Source organism: Coturnix japonica, chromosome 12, assembly GCF_054131305.1.
Source record: "Coturnix japonica strain WE chromosome 12, WE-NBRP24, whole genome shotgun sequence".
NCBI classification, from domain to species: Eukaryota; Metazoa; Chordata; class Aves; order Galliformes; family Phasianidae; genus Coturnix; species Coturnix japonica.
The window spans coordinates 9,976,762-9,997,449 of record NC_140674.1 but is presented as its reverse complement, the minus strand read 5'-3'; the positions used below and the strand labels follow the sequence as shown (position 1 = coordinate 9,997,449).

General features: G+C 37.6%; 1 protein-coding gene across 29 annotated transcripts in view; it reads left to right on the top strand.

Moving 5' to 3' along the window:
* The window catches only part of TRIP12 (thyroid hormone receptor interactor 12), a 65,201-nt gene that overhangs the window by 21,602 nt on the left and 22,911 nt on the right, over positions 1 to 20,688 (top strand). For 10 of the 29 annotated variants that reach the window (XM_085512917.1, XM_032446455.2, XM_085512932.1 and 7 more), the window contains 11 exons: positions 1,177 to 1,323; positions 6,794 to 6,919; positions 7,809 to 8,605; positions 14,234 to 14,339; positions 15,345 to 15,481; positions 16,510 to 16,593; positions 17,996 to 18,091; positions 19,047 to 19,195; positions 19,869 to 19,904; positions 19,989 to 20,084; positions 20,503 to 20,595. In XM_085512917.1, coding sequence (XP_085369043.1) covers positions 1,226 to 1,323; positions 6,794 to 6,919; positions 7,809 to 8,605; positions 14,234 to 14,339; positions 15,345 to 15,481; positions 16,510 to 16,593; positions 17,996 to 18,091; positions 19,047 to 19,195; positions 19,869 to 19,904; positions 19,989 to 20,084; positions 20,503 to 20,595 — 1,818 coding nt within the window. In that variant the 5' untranslated portion in view covers positions 1,177 to 1,225. The remainder of the gene's footprint in view (positions 1 to 1,176; positions 1,324 to 6,793; positions 6,920 to 7,808; positions 8,606 to 14,233; positions 14,340 to 15,344; positions 15,482 to 16,509; positions 16,594 to 17,995; positions 18,092 to 19,046; positions 19,196 to 19,868; positions 19,905 to 19,988; positions 20,085 to 20,502; positions 20,596 to 20,688) is intronic. The other 19 variants (XM_085512928.1, XM_085512929.1, XM_085512925.1 and 16 more) reach the window with 9 other exon arrangements.

Here is a 20,688-nt window from a genome sequence, read left to right as displayed (position 1 = left end):
TTGACTATAAAGAAATAAAGAGAGTGCACAATGCTATTTGGCAGTGCCTGTGATTGACTTCAGCTCGGTCTTCTTTGTTTCTTACAGCTTGCAGTAAAATTAATAGGATTCTGTGTTACTTTCTGCTAGCTTTTGTTCAATTTTGTAAATGCTTTCAGAGGAATAGAAATGGCAAACTGTATTTGCCTGCCTATAGTGGCTGTGGCAGATATTGACACTTTACTGGAGCCAGTAAAATTGGAGTTGAGCCATACTTACCTGCAGATGAGGTGGTCTTAAGCTTTTGCTGTCAGACTTATCGTGCTTATAGATATAATAGGTACAGAATTAGCATGTAGACTATTGTGTTCTTAAACTTGGGTTTGTTTTCCTTCTTGTGGCTTTCTTCACTTATGAATGTGGTGGAGTGTTTTTGTTTATTTACAGGGTCCACATGATCTTCAAAACATTGGAACTGGATTTGCTGGTTGTGGTCTTGTTGCTGTGCGTTTTGTTTAGAACTTCTGATTTAGCATAGTGTGCAAACATCCCCTCCTGACTGAGGATTTAGGTGACACAATCCTGAAATACCTGTACTCCTGAAGAGCAGTTGGCCATTGTTGCTTTATTTTTAAGCAACTATGCATTTTTCACTAATTCTTTTTCTAAAATATTTTTTTCTTGTGAGCATGTTCTTATAACGAAGTTTGTTTGAAGCTGGGTTGTTTTTTTAATTACTGTGTATGCTTCTGTACAAATGGAGTTGGATAAATCTGAGAAGGAAGCAGTAACTTTTGTTAGCTTGTGGATACTACTGCTAATTCTTCGAACTTGTGTTGTCATCTCCTGCAGTGAGCTAAAATACTCACTGTTGGTTCTCTATCAGGCATTAAGTTTGACTAGTTAGTGAGATTTTTCCTTTATGTTAATAATAGATTCTCTTGAATAGTGTTAAAAAAGGTGCTCTATTTTAGCTGACCGTGTCCTGTGTTACATATGCATGCTGGAAACTTGTTGCTCTACATAAAAGTGTGAATGCTTTCCAGAAGAGACTTGTCCTGTGTGCATTTGAAATAAATTTGAAATTCTTTTTGTCCTAAGCTTTTACTTGAACAACAGCATTTTACATTTGCTTCTTGAGGCATGACTGTGAGTCTTTGTGCCACAGGTCTTATGAATCTTTCTCTTGTCTTGCAGTGAATGATAGTGTCTAGAAAGGGTATGTCCCTTCAGGAGAGAGGTGCCAATGTCCAACCGGCCTAATAACAATCCAGGGGGGTCACTGCGACGTTCACAGAGGAACACTGCTGGGGCCCAGCCACAAGACGACACAGCAGGAGGAAGGTATGATTGCTACTCCTCAGGGTGTCTTCATGTGCTAAAGCAAAGTTGATGTGATTTTCAAAGAATGAACTTTCCTGATCTGAAATTCAAATACTGAAATTTGAGCAAAATGTTTTCATAAAGGTTGTCTATACTGTTGTTGCTTGGCCTGAAAACATGGGGAATTCATCATAATGCAGCATGCTCAGCTAGATTAACAATAGTATATCTATGTGGAAAAAATGTTACTGAACTTTATTTCACAAATCACTGGTAGTAACAAATTCTTCTCCCTTCTTCCTTGCCTGTTGATATCTGTAGGGGCTGGCAAAGACACAGGTCTGTGAAACCTGTGGGAAAACCCATGTTCCTTTTAGGAATGCCAGTAAATCAGTATTGTCTGTTCCTTTGCATTGCTTATTAATTCTGTGTATCTTTTGAATAGCTTAAGTATGAAAGATATTCCATGTCTTAATATGCCAGTGAGCAAGTGGATTGAGTAGTATCAGTTCTGTAACTGATAGCGTTTGTAGTGTAAGATTAGGTTGTTGAAATATTTCTGTGGATTCTGACTGTATAATTACTGCCATTCAAACTAAGGAAATAAGTTTTCACCAAGTAAAGCTTGTTTGGATGTATCTTTAGTTTAAAAAAAAAAAAAAAGCACCATAAAACTAGTCTAATTTAGAAATATGTTGGTACCGTGGTAGACAACATCTGTCTGTGTACTTTTTCCTTGGAGATGCTACAGGTGCATGTTTGCTTGCATTTTCATCTTGGGTTCTCTAGTGTATTAAAATGTTGTAGGTTATTGTCACTGGCTAACAAGTTCTTATTGTGAAGGTTTATCATTCAAACAGGTGGTAGATTTCTCACTAGTATAAGGGCTAACTGGAAGTGTGGTCATTGTTTGAAGGATGTTAACTGTTCTTGCTTTTTCTAATCATTGCACAAATGGAAAAAAAAAAACAACCAAAAAACAGTTGATAAACACAAGGCTTCTGTCCAGTGCTCATACAGCTGCTGTCATACATTTCACATATATCTTCCTTAACTACTGTTTAGAAAACACAGATTCTTGAGAACAGGATCTCTGCTGCCTTCACAGCGAAGTATAAATGTTTATGGTTAGTAAAGCATATAAAGGCCTGGGTGAAAGTATACTAGTTAATGTGATCTTAATAATGAATTCATTTTTTCTTAATGCATTTTGTGTTTTCTTGGTGAGCTGTTGGGTAAAAAAACAACAAACCCTATTGTACAAGGAACAATGTGAGACATCTTTTGGGTCCTTCAACAATTTGTGGATGAGATAGTAGGAATTAGATGCTCAAATTTACAGAGACAACTAGAAGAAAAGCTAGTCTTCAAACACAAATTGAAATATTCATGCCTCCATATATGTAAGATGAGTTGGGGTAGTATGTTCTAGTTCTGTTGGTTATTGGTACACAGATTCTGGGTATTGTAGTATCTTGAAACAGATGCTGTGTCTACTTCTAAGTGACCGTGTACTGGTTGGTCACTCAGAGACCCTGGGGTAAGAGCATTTTCTGCCACTTTAGACCTGGCTTTAATTTTGCTCCTGTGTTTTCTGACTGTAGTGAACACAGGAGCTTCCTCAACTGAAGTCTGTTGTAAAAGGAGGTTGGAGAAATTTGCTTCTTGTGTTCTCAAGCTGAAATGTTATTCCCTGTCTCTGGCTCTCCTACAGCTTAAAGGGCTCTTGCTAGAATTCTGTTGCTTTAGCTTGATGAGCAGCTACTCATCTCTTATGTAATGGTGATTACTATTAAATAGTAAAGGCTTTAGAAATTGTGAACTCCTGTCTGCTTTAATATACAAAACACAAATGCAAAGTTGTCTTTCCATGACACCTAATACTGGCAAATTTGCCTTAGATTGCAAGCAACAGCATACGCCCATTTTGTTTTAGACTGGACTGTATTTGTCACTCTACTAACTTTTACCCTTGCTATCAAAATGAATAGTGGAAGCCTGTGGCCTGTTTTATACTGGATTTTGCTAGTGATTTCACATTCAACACCATAACCTGATGTGACCTTTGAGTGCATGACTTCTACAGTTCTTTTTTTATAGATCAAATGATGCTAGGCTTACAGACCATGGAAAAGGTTGTTGCATCCCAAATTGGCAGTAAGCTTAGTATCTGTGATGTGCTTTTCTGGTAGAAACCAAGGTGTGTGTGAAAAGAGACTTTTTTTTTCCCCTTCCCTTTCATGTCTGTGTATGCACCTAACTAAAGCTGCCTCATATTGAAAGATCCTTTGCTTTCAGTCAGCAGTGATATTCAAATAACTGTGCTTTGGGTGACCTGCTGTTGTGGATGATATAGTATTCTCAGATTAAAGTATTCATTGTTATCCTCACTGTTTAGAATTATTATTATGGCACTTTCCTAATTATATGGCAAGAAAATCTGTCTGAAAAATCTCTTTGAGAATTTGATATTAAAGAAGAATTCCACAGGTTTATAGGGAAGCAGTAATGATCAAGTTTCCTTCAGCAGCGTTAATCCAAGGGGGAGTAGGAGGCAGATATTGTTAATGAGTGTACTTGCCTCCTTAGGAGGGAGAAGGCAGCAGGGCAGATGTTGTTACTTTCTTACTTGACTAACTACAGTATCCCGTCTCTAAGCAAACTGTAGTCTTAAATCTTCAGTGAGGCCACAGACTGCTTCTGAGCCACCACTTCAATAGCAACAACTTTGAAATGTTACTGCAAGGCATGCGAGATCCCTTCTGAAAGAACTGTCTGTTACTTCCCCTTAAAAGCAATGCCTTTGTTGTATTGATGTGGGGTAATGGAAGTGGTCCTATATACTCAGCACTGTACTATTGCAAATACTATTTTCCAGTGGCATGAACTCCATGTTGTCATCTCTACTTATCTGATGTGTTAAGGAGAAGCATTGGATAAGCGGGACATTACTTTTCCGTGACTGCAGCCGCAGTGGTTATAGTTGTATATGAAAATGTGGTACTCCATGCAAATCAGGCTTTTTTACAAAGTGAATGATTAAACTCAGGATGAGAAGTGAGCATACGAGGTTTTAAGAACAATTTTAAAAAATGCTCATTTCAGATTCTCCACTTGTGTTTCTAACATTACTTTTCTGCTCTGGTTACATAAGGGAGGTAATAGCTACTTATGATACTTTTGATAAAGCAAATGTGACTAGTCTACATGATACAGTATTCACAGTCCGAATTGTATGATTGCAGCTTTTTGTCCACACAAAGTGGATGCTGGTATGGAATTATGTTTGTAAAGCTTGTAGGAACCAAAAGACTTGAGAGGTGGGAGGAAGCAAGCTTGGAACTAGTGACAGTCTTCAATATATGAGCTCAATATTTGATGTTTTTGTATACTGCTTTTGCCACATTTCAGTTTCAAAGGTCTAATTATTTGTGTTCTTGAGCTCTTGAAGTACTATGTTGAATCCAGTTCTAATTAAATTAAAACAAACTTAAAGGGAAAATAAATCTTTCAAATATGTTTCAGAATAAATGAACCCTGATCAATTAGCTTACATAAAAAATACTTCTGCCAAGTGCAAAAGATGTAATAACTTATTACTCCCATAATAAGTGTTTCAAGGATAAAACTAAATTTCATGCCTTACTCTTTGAGGAAAAGAAAAATATAAACACTTCAGAATTATCTGAACCATTCCCAAGTCTACCTTGATAAAATCAGTTGTTATGGGATTGATTTAACTTTATTTCACATTTGTTGTAGATAAAATTGCTTTTCTTTTCATTCTAGGAAAAATGATTGAAATACTGAGAAAATACTGTTTACTTCATGCTTTCAGATCTACTTCCCCTAGCTCAACTTTCCAAGAGTGTTTTGTATATGAGCTGTTCATGTGCATTCATTTCTCTGTGTAACTGATGTTAGGAATACTTTAGGAGAAATTCTTCAGGAGACAAAATAGAAAAGGAGTTATTTCAGAAGAAAGTTTAGAAACAAGCAACTTGAGGAGAATGCTTCATTAAAAACAAACAAAAAAAAACAACAAAAAAAGGAGAGGATGTTACCAAGAAAATCGCTCATAGTACTCATACTTCAGTATTTTGACTCTAAGCAAATTATCATGTGGTTATCACTTGGTTAACCTTAGTACACTTTTTTCTATTGAGGAAAGCAGTCAGTAGTGAGTTAAGGTCTCCTTGCACTGGTAAGATTGCTGACTCTTAGTCAGGAAAGTGATCTGAAAGCTTGGGGAACTCTCACCTTCCCCACTTACTCATTTGGCTGCAACTTTGTGATGTTTGGGATCATACCTGGGTTGGAACTTGAAATTCTATTCCCATGCCCCATCCCCTCCATATGATTTAAGGGTGTTTGTGTAGCTCAGCTCAGAGGGCTAGATAGTTTAGGCTGATAGCATCTAGTGCCAACTCTTTGGAAACAACTAATGTGTTTTATATTCTACCAGCATTAATGTGAGACTAGTTTGAGGTTTCATAAATGTTAGTGCTGTTCAAGCATTCTGTATGGGTAGGATATGAACAGCTGAGTTTTACAGTTGGCAAAGATATTTTTTCCAGGGAAGTGCAAGATGTTTCTTGCTGCAATTATTTATACTGTGCTGTTCTAAATGCTTATGGGCAGTCTCTTGTGACTCTTGTAGATTGTGATAGTCATTGGTTTTGGAAAACAAATGTGGAACATGTTTGAAGATGCAACTTCAGTATTATATTTCATTTGTAGAATAGTATGATCTTTGTCCTCTTGTCAAAGCTCATACAATAAGCTACTTTTTGCATGTAGCTGAAGGCTGCTTGAGAGAACACTTACAGTCTCTCTGAAACTCATTCCTGTCTTTGATATCACAGGTTTCCTGTCTCATCTGACTTCCTTCATCAGTAGCATGTGGGTTTTTTAACTTACTTCAGCATTGTCAAAGAGTACTCAGTCCTTTGGAATTGATGGAGCTGCAGCCATTAAATAACTTGCAGAGTTTTGAGCTTCCATGTGGAATGGGTTACATTCCTGTTCCAAGCCTTTGAATGAAGACCAAAGAAACAAACTTGTAAATACTTGTGTCTGGATAAACTTTAATGTGTGAAATCTTGAGGCTGAGTGTTTCTTTCTGAGAGAAGGTTTTTTTATGGGTTGTCTAATCTTGTGCTTTACTGTGCTGTTGAATACTGAATGTTAAAGTGGATAATTCAGTAACCTTATGTACCAGAAAAGCTTGAATTCATCAGCTGAGTTCAGATATGAGAAAATGCCTTGGTAATTGCGCTTTACAAAGCAATTTGATGAGTAGTGATTTGTAGCCGGACTGGATATTTGTCTTGAAATACTCACCTAACATATGGGGTTGATGTGGAACTATTGGAAGTTATACTTAATCCAATAGCTGTAAACGGTCCCAACAACAACAAAAATCCACCTACTGGTTTGTATCTGTGTCTCAGAATTCTGATAGCTTTCTGTTTTGACTTTCTGCTGACAGGTCACATTTAGGGCAGGCAAAACATAAGGCACATAGCCCTCCTGAGAGTAGAAAATCTATTTCAAAGACACCCAAAGTGCAGTCTAATACTACTTCTGAGCAGTCCAAGGGACACTGTTCTAAAAGGTAATTGCACTTCATATTTGTGTTATCGGTGTTATCTGCACTTCACAATTGTATGCCATATATCTAATTATGCAGAGTTGTTAGAAAATGTATGACTAATAGGTGTTAGGTATTACATTCAGTGGATGTATTTCAGTATGTCTCATGTTCATGCTTTTAATTCAACTGAGAGCATTTCATCAATGATGGAGAGCATACAAATTATGCATAACTAGTCCTGGAATACTTGCAGGTTCTTTTCCTCTCTTCCTTCTTTACGTTGTGGGAAGATTGCCCAAGGAGTTCTGAGTGGTATCCAATAGTAACTGAAACTTTCAAATCCAAAGAATACTTGTGTTTAGGGTAAACACCTCAGGTGTGTTTTCTGTTCTTTATAGATTTCTGCTACATACACACTGGATCATCTTTCACATAGAGTAAAATTGTACTCTTTTTGTGCTTCTTGAAATTAGTCGCTTAAGATGGGCTTTCATTAAGCACTTTCTTTGAGCTGGAATTCTGTTATGACTAGTTATGCATTGCTGAGCACTCCTTGTTCTCTCATGGAACCTGTATTCTCAAACATTTAGATAGCAGCTTCATAGCTTGAAAGTTTTAATTAATTTTAGAGAAATCCTAGTGAAATCAATTCAAGTCATCTAGTATCTTTCTCTTTCTTGTTTAAAAGCAATATCGGATGCAATTATTTTGCAGCTTTAATTTTCATGCTAATGATTTTTTTTTTTGCATCAATCTGGAATGAGCATGTTTCTTGTTACAGTCAACTTTATATTCAATAGGTTTTCTCACATGAAGTTTTTGTTATTACTTTGACTGCTAATGTTTATCTTGCAAAACTGTGCAACAATGTGAGGCTTAATACTAATGCTGTCTCTGCTTATTTCTGCAGAGGCTGTAGTTCATCTGCTGTTTTAATACCACAAGAAGATTCAGAAAGAGTCAGTACTTCAGAAAAGCAAAAAACGGGGCAAGTGCCTAAGAAAGACAATTCTCGAGGAGTTAAACGCAGTGCTAGTCCAGATTACAGCAGGACCAATTCTCCTAGCTCTGCTAAAAAACCTAAAGCACTTCAACACGCCGAAACCTCCTCAGAAAGTAACAAGCCACATACTAAATCCAAGAGAAGACACTTAGACCAAGAACAGCAGAAGTCTACACAATTGCCATCAACAAGCAAGGCTCACACCAGAAAGGGTGGAGCTGCTGGTAGCTCCCGAAGTCAGAAAAGGAAAAGGACAGAGAGTACGTCTTGTATAAAGAGTCGTTCAGCAGCTGAATCAACTGGCGCTGAAGAGAAGTCAGCAAAATCCTCCAAGCTGGCTTCAAAATCGGTGACCTCAGCCAAAGCTGGGTGTAGCACCATCACTGATTCTTCTTCTTCAGCTTCTACATCCTCTTCCTCTTCTGCTGTTGCCTCTGCTTCTTCTACTGTTCCTCAGGGTGCCAGAGTGAAACAGGGTAAGGACCAGAATAAGGCTAGACGTTCACGTTCTGCGTCCAGCCCTAGTCCAAGAAGGAGCAGCAGGGACAAAGAACAGAGCAAAACAGGTGGCTCTTCAAAGTTTGACTGGGCTGCTCGATTCAGTCCAAAAGTTAGTCTCCCTAAAACAAAACTGTCTCTACCAGGCTCTTCTAAGTCAGAGACCTCAAAACCTGGACCTTCAGGACTACAGGCTAAGCTAGCAAGTAAGTTGTTCACTTGCATTTATGGAAGAATAAGCACGTATGTTTTAAAAACTAACTCTTATAAACAAGTACTGAGGTTATTTTAAGGCTTCTTGGGACCTTGTTAAAGAGAAGTAACTGGTATTGTGTTTACTGGCCTCTTAAGCAAAGCTGTGATTGAAACTACTTTTGGCTAAAGCAAAAGATTTTAAGTAAACAGTTGGTGTTCTACAGGCCTAAATGTTATGCTGCATGTAATTTTTTAAACAATTTACAAGATATTTGCTTATTTCTGTGATGGATGCTATGTTACCATTATAAGATTCTTATGTGGTGTTTGTTCTGTTGTTCATCATTGCCATTTTGCTAAACTTGTTGGAAAACAAGCACACAATCTGTAGTTTCATGTCTGAAGTCTACTTTGCAAATTTTTCTAGCTTAATGTATCCTCTCTCTGGTTCTTAATTGGAGCAGTACGTGCTACTTGTATGTTCTGATGAAGATTTTAGTCTTTTTCCAAGCTGAGCGTTTGCTCAGTAGTATGCAAGATATGCTTGTGGTTCTGTTTTCTTGAACGTTTAAAATGCATTATACTGACTTTGTTTATGATCTGATTTTTATTTTTTTTAATAGCAAGTGTTTTTTTAAAACTTGCTTTATGAAGTTGGATTCCAAAGCTTTAGTAATTGTTGAATGTTGATGTAGGCATGATCATGAGTAGCCCCGTCCCAACTAGGGCATGTCTATAGCTAAGACTCATGCAGGAAATATGTGAAATAAACAAGAGGACCTGGATGGCTTCCTGTATAATCAAAACAGATTTAATTGACCTAACAGGCTTGTTTTGGATAACTTGCATGACTGGAGTATTGATTCTAGAATGACCTAACCTAGTTGAGGAAGGGATAGCATTGGGGAAGGGGAAAGGCATTGCTTTCTTATAACAATGCTTTATATGCTTGGTTCAAAATTTAATGGGAGATGGATTCCTGAGGAAAAACTAAAATTCTCTAGGTTAAAGTAAGAGGGATAGGACTAAGAATTAGACAAGATCTGGACTAAGCAGCAAGTTGTTAGTGAAGTCTGTCCTTTCTTATGGGCAACTTATTGAATAGTGGAGAAAAGCCACAGGGAGGCAGAGGAATTTACTTCTGATAAGTGAACACAAGAGATAGAGGATAGTCTGTGACTGTTTATAAACCTTTAGCCAGGATATCCCACTGGGATAGTGCAGTCTGCGGGGGGAGCACTGAGTAGCTTGAAAAACAACATTGAGAGAATATCAGCGTAAATTATCTCTACCAAGAATGTACTGTGAAAGCCAGCTTGACCAGCTTTAGCTGTTTTGTGACTTGAAAGTCAGCTTTTGTGAATGGTAAACATATACTTTGGGTTTATGTCATAAATAGAATATGGTACGGACAGTAAATAGGTGCTTTAAAAGGCAGTGTTAAGGGTTGTAAAGCATAGTAAGACTCATTAGATGTTTAAAAAAAAAGTTTTCTCTAGATGGCATCCCAGTTTGAGGAGGGAAAAGATGATACTGGGAAGTGTAAGGTATCTTGCTGTAACCTACAGTAAGCAGGTGTTAAATGTAATTGAATAGCTGTTACACTGAATGCCACTGATTGGAGTGTGGTATACTAAATATCACTGAGCTATTTAAATATTACTAAGATGTAAGAACTTGACCTAGAATAAATGAAGATGCTTAACTTTGTATTCTTAAATAGCTGTAGCTTTTCAGAAGGTTCGTTAAAGCTCTTTCACAACCATTTGAGAAAAATTTTGAATCAACAGTAACAATGCTTAAAAATAAAAGAAAACAAAAACCCTTTGGTTGTTATGGAGCTTCATTGACAATTTGAGACAGGTGCTTAAAGAAATTTGAAATAAGGTAAGTTGGCAGAACTAGTTGAAAATAACTGAGATCCCTATAAAGAGAGTTGAAAAGAGTGGGATGAGGGAGAGTGGACAATGGTGGTTCAAAAGTGGTTCTAGGAAGAATGGCCTAAGGTAAGTGGGAAGACCTTTATGACTAGCAGATGAAGTCAGTTATGCCTGTGTAAGTACAGCTGTTGCAGTTGAAGAATGATGTATGGAACTACAGTCAACAGTTAAGGATGTCTGGTTTGAGACTGGGAGGAATACTGGAGCATTAGAGTGGCAGGAGGTGCCTTTCCCTGCCACAGCTATTTTTACCCTATCTTTATTGCCTGGGCAGGCAAGAGCCAATCTGAAGTCTCAACTTTCAGCTCTAACAAGTAGGTTTCTACTGATTATTTTTCTGAACTGGAAACTGAAGGATTTCAGGCTTGTAAGCTGAAAATGAAACTTCAGGCTTGAGTTACATGTTCAGAGTTTAGAAATAAGTGAATGCAGTAGGTACAGCTGCATTCAGAACTTGGTTTTTTTCATACTACAAAAAATGCCTTAAAAAAAAAAAAAAAAAAGCTGACCAGTAAGTACACTTAAAATCTGAAGTTTAAATTGTTTAAAACTTCATTTAATTCCTGTTGGACTACACTGTTTCAGGTTTAGCCTGTTTTGGGTCTCTTCCTTAGACTCATTACCATGGGTGTTTGGCATGCAAATAGGATGATGTCACAGCATAAGCAATTTATCTGCTTGCTACAGGGAAACCCGTGGCTCTACTTCAGAATTCAAGTTCACATCTGAAATTTTTGTACTTGCTGAATATGAACTGCTTTGGCCTAGTTCTCTTTTGCAAGTCTGACTGTTCATAGCTTCTACTCTCTGAAATGGATTTCTGAAGGATTGTTCTATTTATTAAAGAAATAGTGCTGAATAGTGATAAACAAGGATTTAATTCACCTGAAAGCCCTTGCTGTCAGTGGCAGCACAACTAGTGCTTTCCTGTCAGATGCTCCTAGTGCATCTCTAGTCTTGTCTGTCACTTGTACCCTGTTTACTTGTGAAGGCATGGGGCTGTTTTCCACCCGCTGATCCAATAGGCAGAGGACTAACTCTGAGGCACGAGGCATGCCAGCAATGTGTTAAGGGGAAGAGGGAATTTTGATAAAACTGTGAGAAATAAGGAGGCTTGGTCCTGTGCTAGAGAAAGTAGTGGCCTTCAGCTTATGTTACTGGGACGACTGGTAGGATTTCTCAAAAGGTGCAGGTGGTAAGAGTGACTTGAGCCTTCTTAAGCAATGAACTCTTAAGGGCAGAGAGCTATAAACAGTAGGAAAAAAACAAGCTCTAAGAAATTCTCCATCACATCCTTTTTGCCCTTTGGAATAAATAGAGAGGTGGAAGGGCTTATGGGGCCTGGTAGGTGTGTCAGAGGTAGAAGAGAAGACTTAGGGAAAGGAAATAATATGAAAATATCTGATGAATAGAGTGCTCACAAGAAGTAGGAGAGATTGAACTCAGCTGTTCTGGGTGCTTTTTGCATTTTGCAGCTTGTCTGCCAACCTACCTATACATTCTGTAGCACCTTCTTACTAAAGTAATTCAGTTTTAAGAGACTGCTCAATTAAATTTAATCCCTCTTAAGGAAAAGGACAATCCATTCCACATCCTCACTGCCATACTGTTTCATGGTGTTTGTACTCACCTCACTCCTGTCAGCTTTGCTCAGCTGATTGCTTTGGCAGAATGTTAACAGAGTGAAAGTGTGCAAGAAGAGTGTGCTGTGCCTCAGCCTGGGAACAGTAAAGCATGAGTGTGTGGAACCACACCATTAAACACAGTAGTAAACTGTTTAGGTCTGACTACTTGAAGCTGAATGCACACTAATCTGAAGCAGTAAGTGATGTGTTGAAATAAGGGGTTAAAATGTGCTTATTATATTATTCCAAACCGTTGTAACAGGGTAATTAAGTTTTCCAAATATAAGGTAAAAAGTAGGTCTCATTTTTTTTAATTTTTACCACAGTGCTGCATGGAGAAGCAGGCTATTTGGTGTCTGCATCTAATATGAGCTTATAGAACAGTGGACATATCTCGTGGACTAATAGTGCTATGCTTAATGCAATGCAATTTGCAATGCAAAATACAACCAACTGTGAGAGCTTGTTTTTTCTGCACACTTCCATAACTTGGGAGATGCATTTAGGTATGGCCCAGGCTTCTGCTGCAGCTTTTTCAAACAGATTTTGTCTTTTTTTTGTTCTCTAACATCAGACTTCTTTCCTCTCAGCATGGCAAATCACTTAATGTATGTGGATAGGGCTGGAGTAAACGACTGTTTCTGTTGAAGCATATTCAACTTAAATAGTTGGTTTGAAACCATAGTGTAGGAAAGTGTCATTGCTTTTGGAGCATCCAAAATAAGAAAAAAGCTTACTTTGTAAGTGTGAGCTACATGAAAATTCAGGTGACTGACTTACTTCAGGTTAGTGCTTGGTAGCTGAGTGCTGCAGCTTTCTTAGGATGCCAAGTTTCTTTGGTTAGTAAGTCAGAAGAATATCAAGTTAACCTTAATCTATAATCTACATGGAACTCAATGCTCTATGCAGTTAATGTATTCCTGGATCAAACAGTATAGTATTTTCAAGGACGGACTGTTGACTAGTTCATTAATAACTTTGCAGATTACTTTCCTTTTGGTGTTTAAATATCCTATCAAAAATGACGTTGTTACCATTTCATCCCTAGATACTGCAACTCAGTATTTCTGGGTGATTACAAAAATTAACAGCAGCCAGTTCGTGCTTTAAAAAAAAAAAGACACAACCAAAAACCAACAACCCAACAATATATGGTTGTGTGTTCTATTTTTGCTTTGTTACCAGAAGTGGGAACAGATCTGATTTCTTTTTAAGGCTTTATTTGTCTGAGCAATAGTATTCATACATTGGATGTTATGGAGCTCTACTGTATCTTATTTTAGAGATGTCCTGTGGTTGGAAGTTCCATTGGAATGGTGGCTTCATAAACTAGAGCTAATTAGTATCAGTTGGCAGTCTTCAACAGTTTAAATGCTCCTAAATTAAAAACTCCCAATTCCTTTCACTAAGCTCTGAAGATGTGTATGGTTGTTTGCCTGAAGGAAGGCCTTAGGATAGCAGTAGTGATTGCAGTGATGTAATTACAGCAGAAACAGAACAAAAACCCAACATATTGCAGACCTCACCACTGGCAGTGTTGGAATTCTGGAGGGTGGTAGGGGAATCTGCTTTGAATTTAAGACAGTTATTTTTAAGTTGTGCTAAAGTAGATCAAGCTACAAATATTATGATTCAGCCAGTGACTGTGTCTGAGTAAATGGTGTGTGGATTTATTCTAAGCAGTGAAGCAAAATGGATGAGATCCTCCCAACAGGTATAGTTTTCTCCAAGTCTTTTTTTTTTTTTTAACGGTGTTTTGAATGTGAACACATCAAAATATGAAACGTACTTTGTACTGTGGTACTTTTTATAAGGAAGGCCTATGAGCTCTTGTGTAACTGTAGTTTGAATTAGAAAAGCTGTCCAAGTAACAACTTGGAGTTTAGTAGCACTGAAATGAGTAAAATATCTTCAATCTTTCTTTTACTGATACAGCAGTTCAGTGTAAGATGACTAAAAGCTGATTTGGACTTCGTGTGGTTTTTTTTGTAGATTCTTTCCTGCTTTTTTGTTTTTTGAGAACTACTGTGCGTTTAGAGGTTAACTTACTCTGAATTCTTTACCTGTTACATAGGCCTAAGAAAATCCACAAAGAAGCGCAGTGAATCACCACCTGCTGAGCTCCCCAGTTTGCGGCGGAGCACACGGCAAAAGACCACGGGATCCTGTGCTAGTACCAGGTAAAACTTCAGGCAACAAAACGTGATCTCTGCTGTGGATTGCTGCTTAATTGTTTTTATGGATGTAAATTGTCCTTCTCTCTTTTCTAGCTACTGTAGAAGTAGCTGCAGCCTTTCAGGCATGCTGTGATGTTCTGCATACCAGTGTCATGGGTGATGCATAGTATTCTGCATCACTGGACCTTCAATAAGTACCTCAAATATAGGAGTTGAGGGAAAAAGATACTCAAATTCAGTATTACAGATTTAAATAATCCTTCCCTTTGATTGTGTTTAAAAAGTTACTGAATACTAGTAGAGTTCTAAACTATTGTGTGTTATGAATAATAAGTGCTTTCTGAAAAATAAAAATGACTTTATGATGCCATGCAGGTGTCTGTTTTAATACTGTACTGCTCAGCTTGTTCAACAGCTGCATGTGAACAACCGATGTTGTAAATATCTAGGTATTTGATATGCCTGAGGTCTAATCCTGTTGTCAGTTCTGCACTTTAATTTGGCTTCTGACATCACAGGCATATGTATTTGTAATGGTAACAATAGTAATATTTAAAAAGGCAGACTTAAGTCCTTCAACTTTGTCTGCCATTTTAAAGAAGCCTGAACATCGGGGTTCTGTACTTTTCAGAACTTTCTTCAAAGGTAAATACTCTATCAGAGTTCTTCCGAAATGTGTACTTGATTTGTAATTAAGTCACTTTAAGATTAATCATTTTAATTATTATTTTAGTAGACTCCCTTGTCCTAGAGTGTATAATGTGAAGACCTAGCTGTAATGCCTTAGCATGAACAAATCATGGATGTGGTTTGTGGTGAGGCAAGTAAGGGGAAGTTGGATAGTTTTATGAAGACTGGTTCTTACGCGAATCTGTGTCTTTGTGCACCTTTGTGGTAATTACCTATGTAAATACAAAAAAAATGAAAAAAAATAAAAAATTATTGCATTGAAGAAATCTCTTGTTATAATTCTTAAGTTCTGGAACCTCTGTTTCCTTGAATCTTTAGTCGGCGAGGCTCTGGCCTGGGCAAAAGAGGAGCAGCTGAAGCTCGCCGACAAGAGAAGATGGCTGATCCTGACAACAACCAGGATGGAGTTAACTCTTCAGCTGCACGTACAGATGAGGCTCCCCAGGGAGCTGCAGGTAAGTACCACCACCAGCTGCAGCATTATGGTATACTGCTGGTACCTGCTCATGCAAAATTCTTCCGGAACTTGATGTGTTTAAGAAGTTATAGTTAAGTTGGTACAGCTTCCAGTGAGAGAGACCTTTATTCTGAATCTGATCCCTTATTTATCAGGTACAAGTTTTAGTTAGGCTACTTCGTCTCCCAAAATTCCTAATAGGGTAGATTTGTCTTTAAAAAAAAAAAAGTCTGAAAACTAATTCACATTAATGCTGCATGTAACTGCTGAATGAAGAGATGTCAGACTCTTCAGACTATAGAAGACAAGTGTTTACCTATAAGAGTTCCTTTATAACTTCTGTAAAATATTCTGCAAAATGTCTGAAACTACAAGCTTGTCTATACAGGCAAATGTTGTCACTAGATTAAGAAACACTCTCATTTTTACAAGCCTGTGGAGTAGTACTTAATTTTGTCACCTGGTCCTAATCAGCAGTGATTTCAAAACAGCTTTCCTGCAATTATGTGGAGTTATAGAAAAAATGCAAATGTCTGTGTTTTAAAAATCAGCTACATTAGTATGAAAAGTCAAAATTAACTGAATGCAGCCCAACACTTAAGGCATGAAGTTAATAATGATACAGACAAATGTATGTGAAGGATTATTTGCTGATCTGACTTGTTTTCATGTTGGTGTAGCCTTATTCTTTTATGGGAAGGATTAGCTCTCTAGGCTGACATTGATTTTTATTGAAGTAGTTGCACTGAAGTGTGGTGGCAGTGTGTCAACAGTTCAGGGGCTGGTTTAGCCTGGTTATGTGACCAGTGGGGTGGAGGGACCCATGGGTCTATGCCCCAGGAAAAAAAGGAAAAAGAGGGAAAGAATAGAGATATGGGCCTAAAAATGAAACAGTGGCAACAATCTGAGGAGGAACAGACTAATTTACTAAACAGTATTAAATGAATCATTTTTCTGATGGTGGACACTTTCCTTGATGGTGGAAGTGATGGAAGTTTTGTAGCTCACAATCTGCTTTTCTTCTAGCTTCTAGCTCTGTTGCTGGGGCTGTAGGTATGACAACATCCGGAGAAAGTGAGTCAGATGACTCTGAGATGGGAAGACTACAAGGTATAAAATCTGTAACTAAGTTATAACTTATTTTTGTTTACAGCCTGTAATGACCCATACTGACCGAAGTTCTGTATTATACAGATATAGTAGGAATGGTTTATTTTGTTTTTGTCTGTGAATGTGATCCTTTTCTTACTGTAGCTCTCCTTAAGTATGACACCACCAACTTTAACTCACTAAAGATGCAAGAATTTGCAACTAATATCCAGAGGTGGTGTTGAGTGTCTTTGCGTGTTTCCGTGGCGTGTAATACACTGCTATTTATTTGGGGATCAAGGCGTTGATGGAGAACTAACTTACTCCTATTACGTGTATAAGCATTTCCAAAATATCAGACTGTTTTTGCAGCAATGAATTTCCAGTTGAAAGGCTTCATTTGACCTGCTGTTACTCTGCCCGCTTCAGGATAATGTTGGTTTTTTTTTTTCTCATGCTTGTTTCTGATGCTCATGTTACTATAAGCTTTGACCAAACAAAACTTATCTGTTCTTAAAAAATATTCTATTTCATGCCTTTAGTTATAGAAGGATTTAGATCTCTCATAGTTTGAGAGTACAGACAGGTATGAACTCCAGTTTTCATGTCCTGCAGCTGTTTTGGTGATGTTTTTTTTTTTCTTCTGTTGCTATTTTGCAAGGAGTTTTGTGATCATAATCTCCCTTGAAAATGACAGATATTGGTTGATCTATACCTTTAACATGGGACTGAGTGCCTTGTCAGTAGCATTTCATTTGCTTATTGCTCTCAGTAAGCACAGGTACAAGTTAGGAATATTGAGCTATTTGTGTCCATAATTGTATTGATCCAAAGCAGTTACACCTACTACAGTAAAAAGATAATATCTCCCAATTAATCCAGCATAACTTACGTCTGTTGGAAGGTGTTTATGTAAAACAAACAAACAAATCAAACCCCAAACTAATATTCAACAGATCACCCTGCTCATCAGCGAATAAAGCTGTGTATCCTTCCTTTCAGATTAATAGCATTGCTCGGATCCTGAACCTCTGAAAATTCTAAGTTTAACCAGTTTTGCACAGCTTGAATCCATGTTTGGAGTTAATGCCTAGTATATTTGCTAGTTTGTGACTGATCTTGTAATATTAATTTAGTAGACCAGATTTCCTCTGTAAAAAATATGTAGCTCTGGAAGCTTGGTGGGTGACTTCTTAAGGAGTCTTAATGCTCTGGTGCATATGAAAGTGACCTCTTTGTTCCCTAAAGGTCATCTTTTCTGTGTGTGTTTAGAAATTGAAGTAGTTACAGTCATCTAATCCTAACTCCTCTTTCCTAAAGTATCAAAATTCTAGTTGTCTTAAACTATAGCTTCATGGAACTTGAGCTTTTAAAATATATGTAGAAGCTTTGACAATGGCTGTTATCCTCTGTTTGCTTTTAGCTCTGTTAGAGGCTAGGGGTCTTCCTCCTCACCTGTTTGGCCCTCTTGGTCCTCGGATGTCGCAGCTCTTCCACAGGACAATTGGAAGTGGAGCTAGTAAGCAAAGTTTGTCTAATTTGACTTAATTCTTTCCACTTCCAGACTAGTAGAATTCAGTTGGTAGTAAATTCTAGTATTTGTATTAGCTACATCATTTAATATTTTACATGTTGGAGATTTGTATGTCTTAATTGCTAGACTGGAGTAAACAATATTAACTAGCTTGTCTTTGTGTAAGGAGGACAGGTTTGCTTTAGCTGTATTTCTTTTCTTTTTAAATTATTTTTGTTTTCTACCTGATGTTCCCTTCTAGGTTGGGAAGGGAGGGTTCACTTTTTTTACCCTTTCTTTCTTTTTATCTTGCATGATGGGCTGTTTAACAGAAGACCTCTGAACCCCCTGTTTTGTTTTTTTCCTAGTTTTAAACAAATTCTCAAGGTAGCTTTAAGGCAATTAGGATGTATGAGTTCTGAGGTTTGTTGTTTGTAGCTGTAGATGTGTCTTAGTTGTCAGACTGTCCCAAGGAGAGTGTGAGTCCTTATTGTTGTTCTGTTGTATAATGTTGGATAATGTAAGCTGGATAGTTCAAGGTGATTTGACTTGCAGGAGAGCCAAAATGAGCATGTTAAAATCCCTTCCAAGAAGGTGATAGGGTCTAATCAGTATTCCATGTGCTATATTATTTAGGGAGCATGTTAAGAAGTCCTTTCCTTTATAAATTTGGAGCATGGGTTCTATCACCTGCTATAGGTTGGCAGAGATGACTATGATGAGCAGTGTGATGGATTCCCTGTGCTGTGACCAGTCTGCACTGGAAGGACTGACTGCCAAGAGTGAGATTACATCTCCCTTTCCCTCCACTTTTACATGGCAGGGGAAGGAAGAGAAAACTACAAATGCAGAGGAAGGCAAACTATCTCTGGTCTTCCACTCTGGCAGAAGTATAGCATGGCAGTTGCACTGAACACTTACCTTCTAATATCTTCTTTCCTAATCTTTTTCGCTTATGTAGGTTCTAAAGCCCAGCAGCTTTTACAAGGTCTCCAAGCCACTGATGAAAGTCAGCAACTACAGGCAGTTATTGAGATGTGCCAGCTGTTGGTCATGGGAAATGAAGAAACACTGGGAGGATTTCCAGTCAAGAGTGTTGTGCCAGCTTTGGTAATAAATAAATATTTTTTTGTTTGTTTGTTGGAGGATAAAATGTTTCACTGAATATTTTGCTTAAATCAAGTATTTATAATTTTATGAGGTATTTGGTCCACATGGTTGCATTTAGAACTAATATTGGGAAAATCTGACAATCTGTGCACTATCAATTACATCTTCAGGATAAAACCTGCTGGAGTGTAGAGATTTCATTAGAAAGCCTTTAGATTGCTCTTTAACAGAGCCTGCTTGTATCGAGTGTTTATTCTGTGATAAGAATTGGTAAATGTCAGTAAAACAGACCTTGCTGCTTATGTTGTTAATAAGGTAGCTGCCCCTTCTGGCAGAAGCCTGAAAAATGCATGCCTGGAGGCATGCGTGAGCCAAGAGAACCATGTAGAGAAAGATCTTAAACATCTTCCACAGTGGTCTCACAGGTTAACTTGTGATTGTGATTTTATGTCCCAGAAAAATGTGGGCATCTGGTGGATACTTCTGTGTAATGAAGAAAACACACCCCCAAACAAAAGTTAAACCTTGGTTAACCTGTATGATATTTTTTCAACTAACATTGTGTGAACAACTGTGCATGGCTGTATATGAAAAGCTACAGTGTAGATTTGTCTACTTTATGTTGATACCTGGATACTTCTTTTACTAAGTCTTTATTTTTTTTTAAAAACAGATAACATTGCTGCAGATGGAGCACAACTTTGACATCGTAAGTGATTTATATTATTAAAGAATTTCTTTTAATAAGTGATATCATCTGAAATTAAAGCAGATCTGTATATATACTTTATAGATGAACCATGCTTGTCGAGCCTTAACATACATGATGGAAGCACTTCCCAGATCATCTGCTGTAGTGGTAGATGCAATTCCTGTCTTCTTGGAGAAGGTAATGTGAAATCAAAACAGTACTAAACCAATCTGATGGTTTTCTATCTCCTGTCCTAACTTGAGGATTACTGGTAATATAATTGCTTCTTTCATAGCTTAGAAGACAATGCATAATGCATTAGAAGCTTTGAAAATAGATTTCTTTGTTCATAGCCTCAGTGAAAAGTGAATGTGAATCACTGTAAACTTTGTCTTATTGTTGTTGACAAGATACTGAGAAATTATACATACTTGAAATTCTTGGATAGAGTAGCTGCAGAACTGATCTAGCCTTAAATTGCTGAACTTGGTTACATGTAGCAGTATAGCTGTGTTAGTATCTGTCTTAATACAGGCTAACTGTCCAAATGTTAATGAACATTGTTTATACAGAGTGATTTAGTAATTGCTTTACAAATTTTCTTGATTTATTTTAGCTGCAAGTTATTCAGTGCATTGATGTGGCAGAGCAGGCATTGACAGCCCTAGAGATGCTATCACGCAGGCATAGTAAAGCCATTCTGCAGGCAGTAAGTATAGAAGCAATCACCTTTTACCTCTGCATTTCCATTTCCCCCATCTTGATGATCTGCAAGTTCTGTGAAAACAAAGTAAGAAAAAAG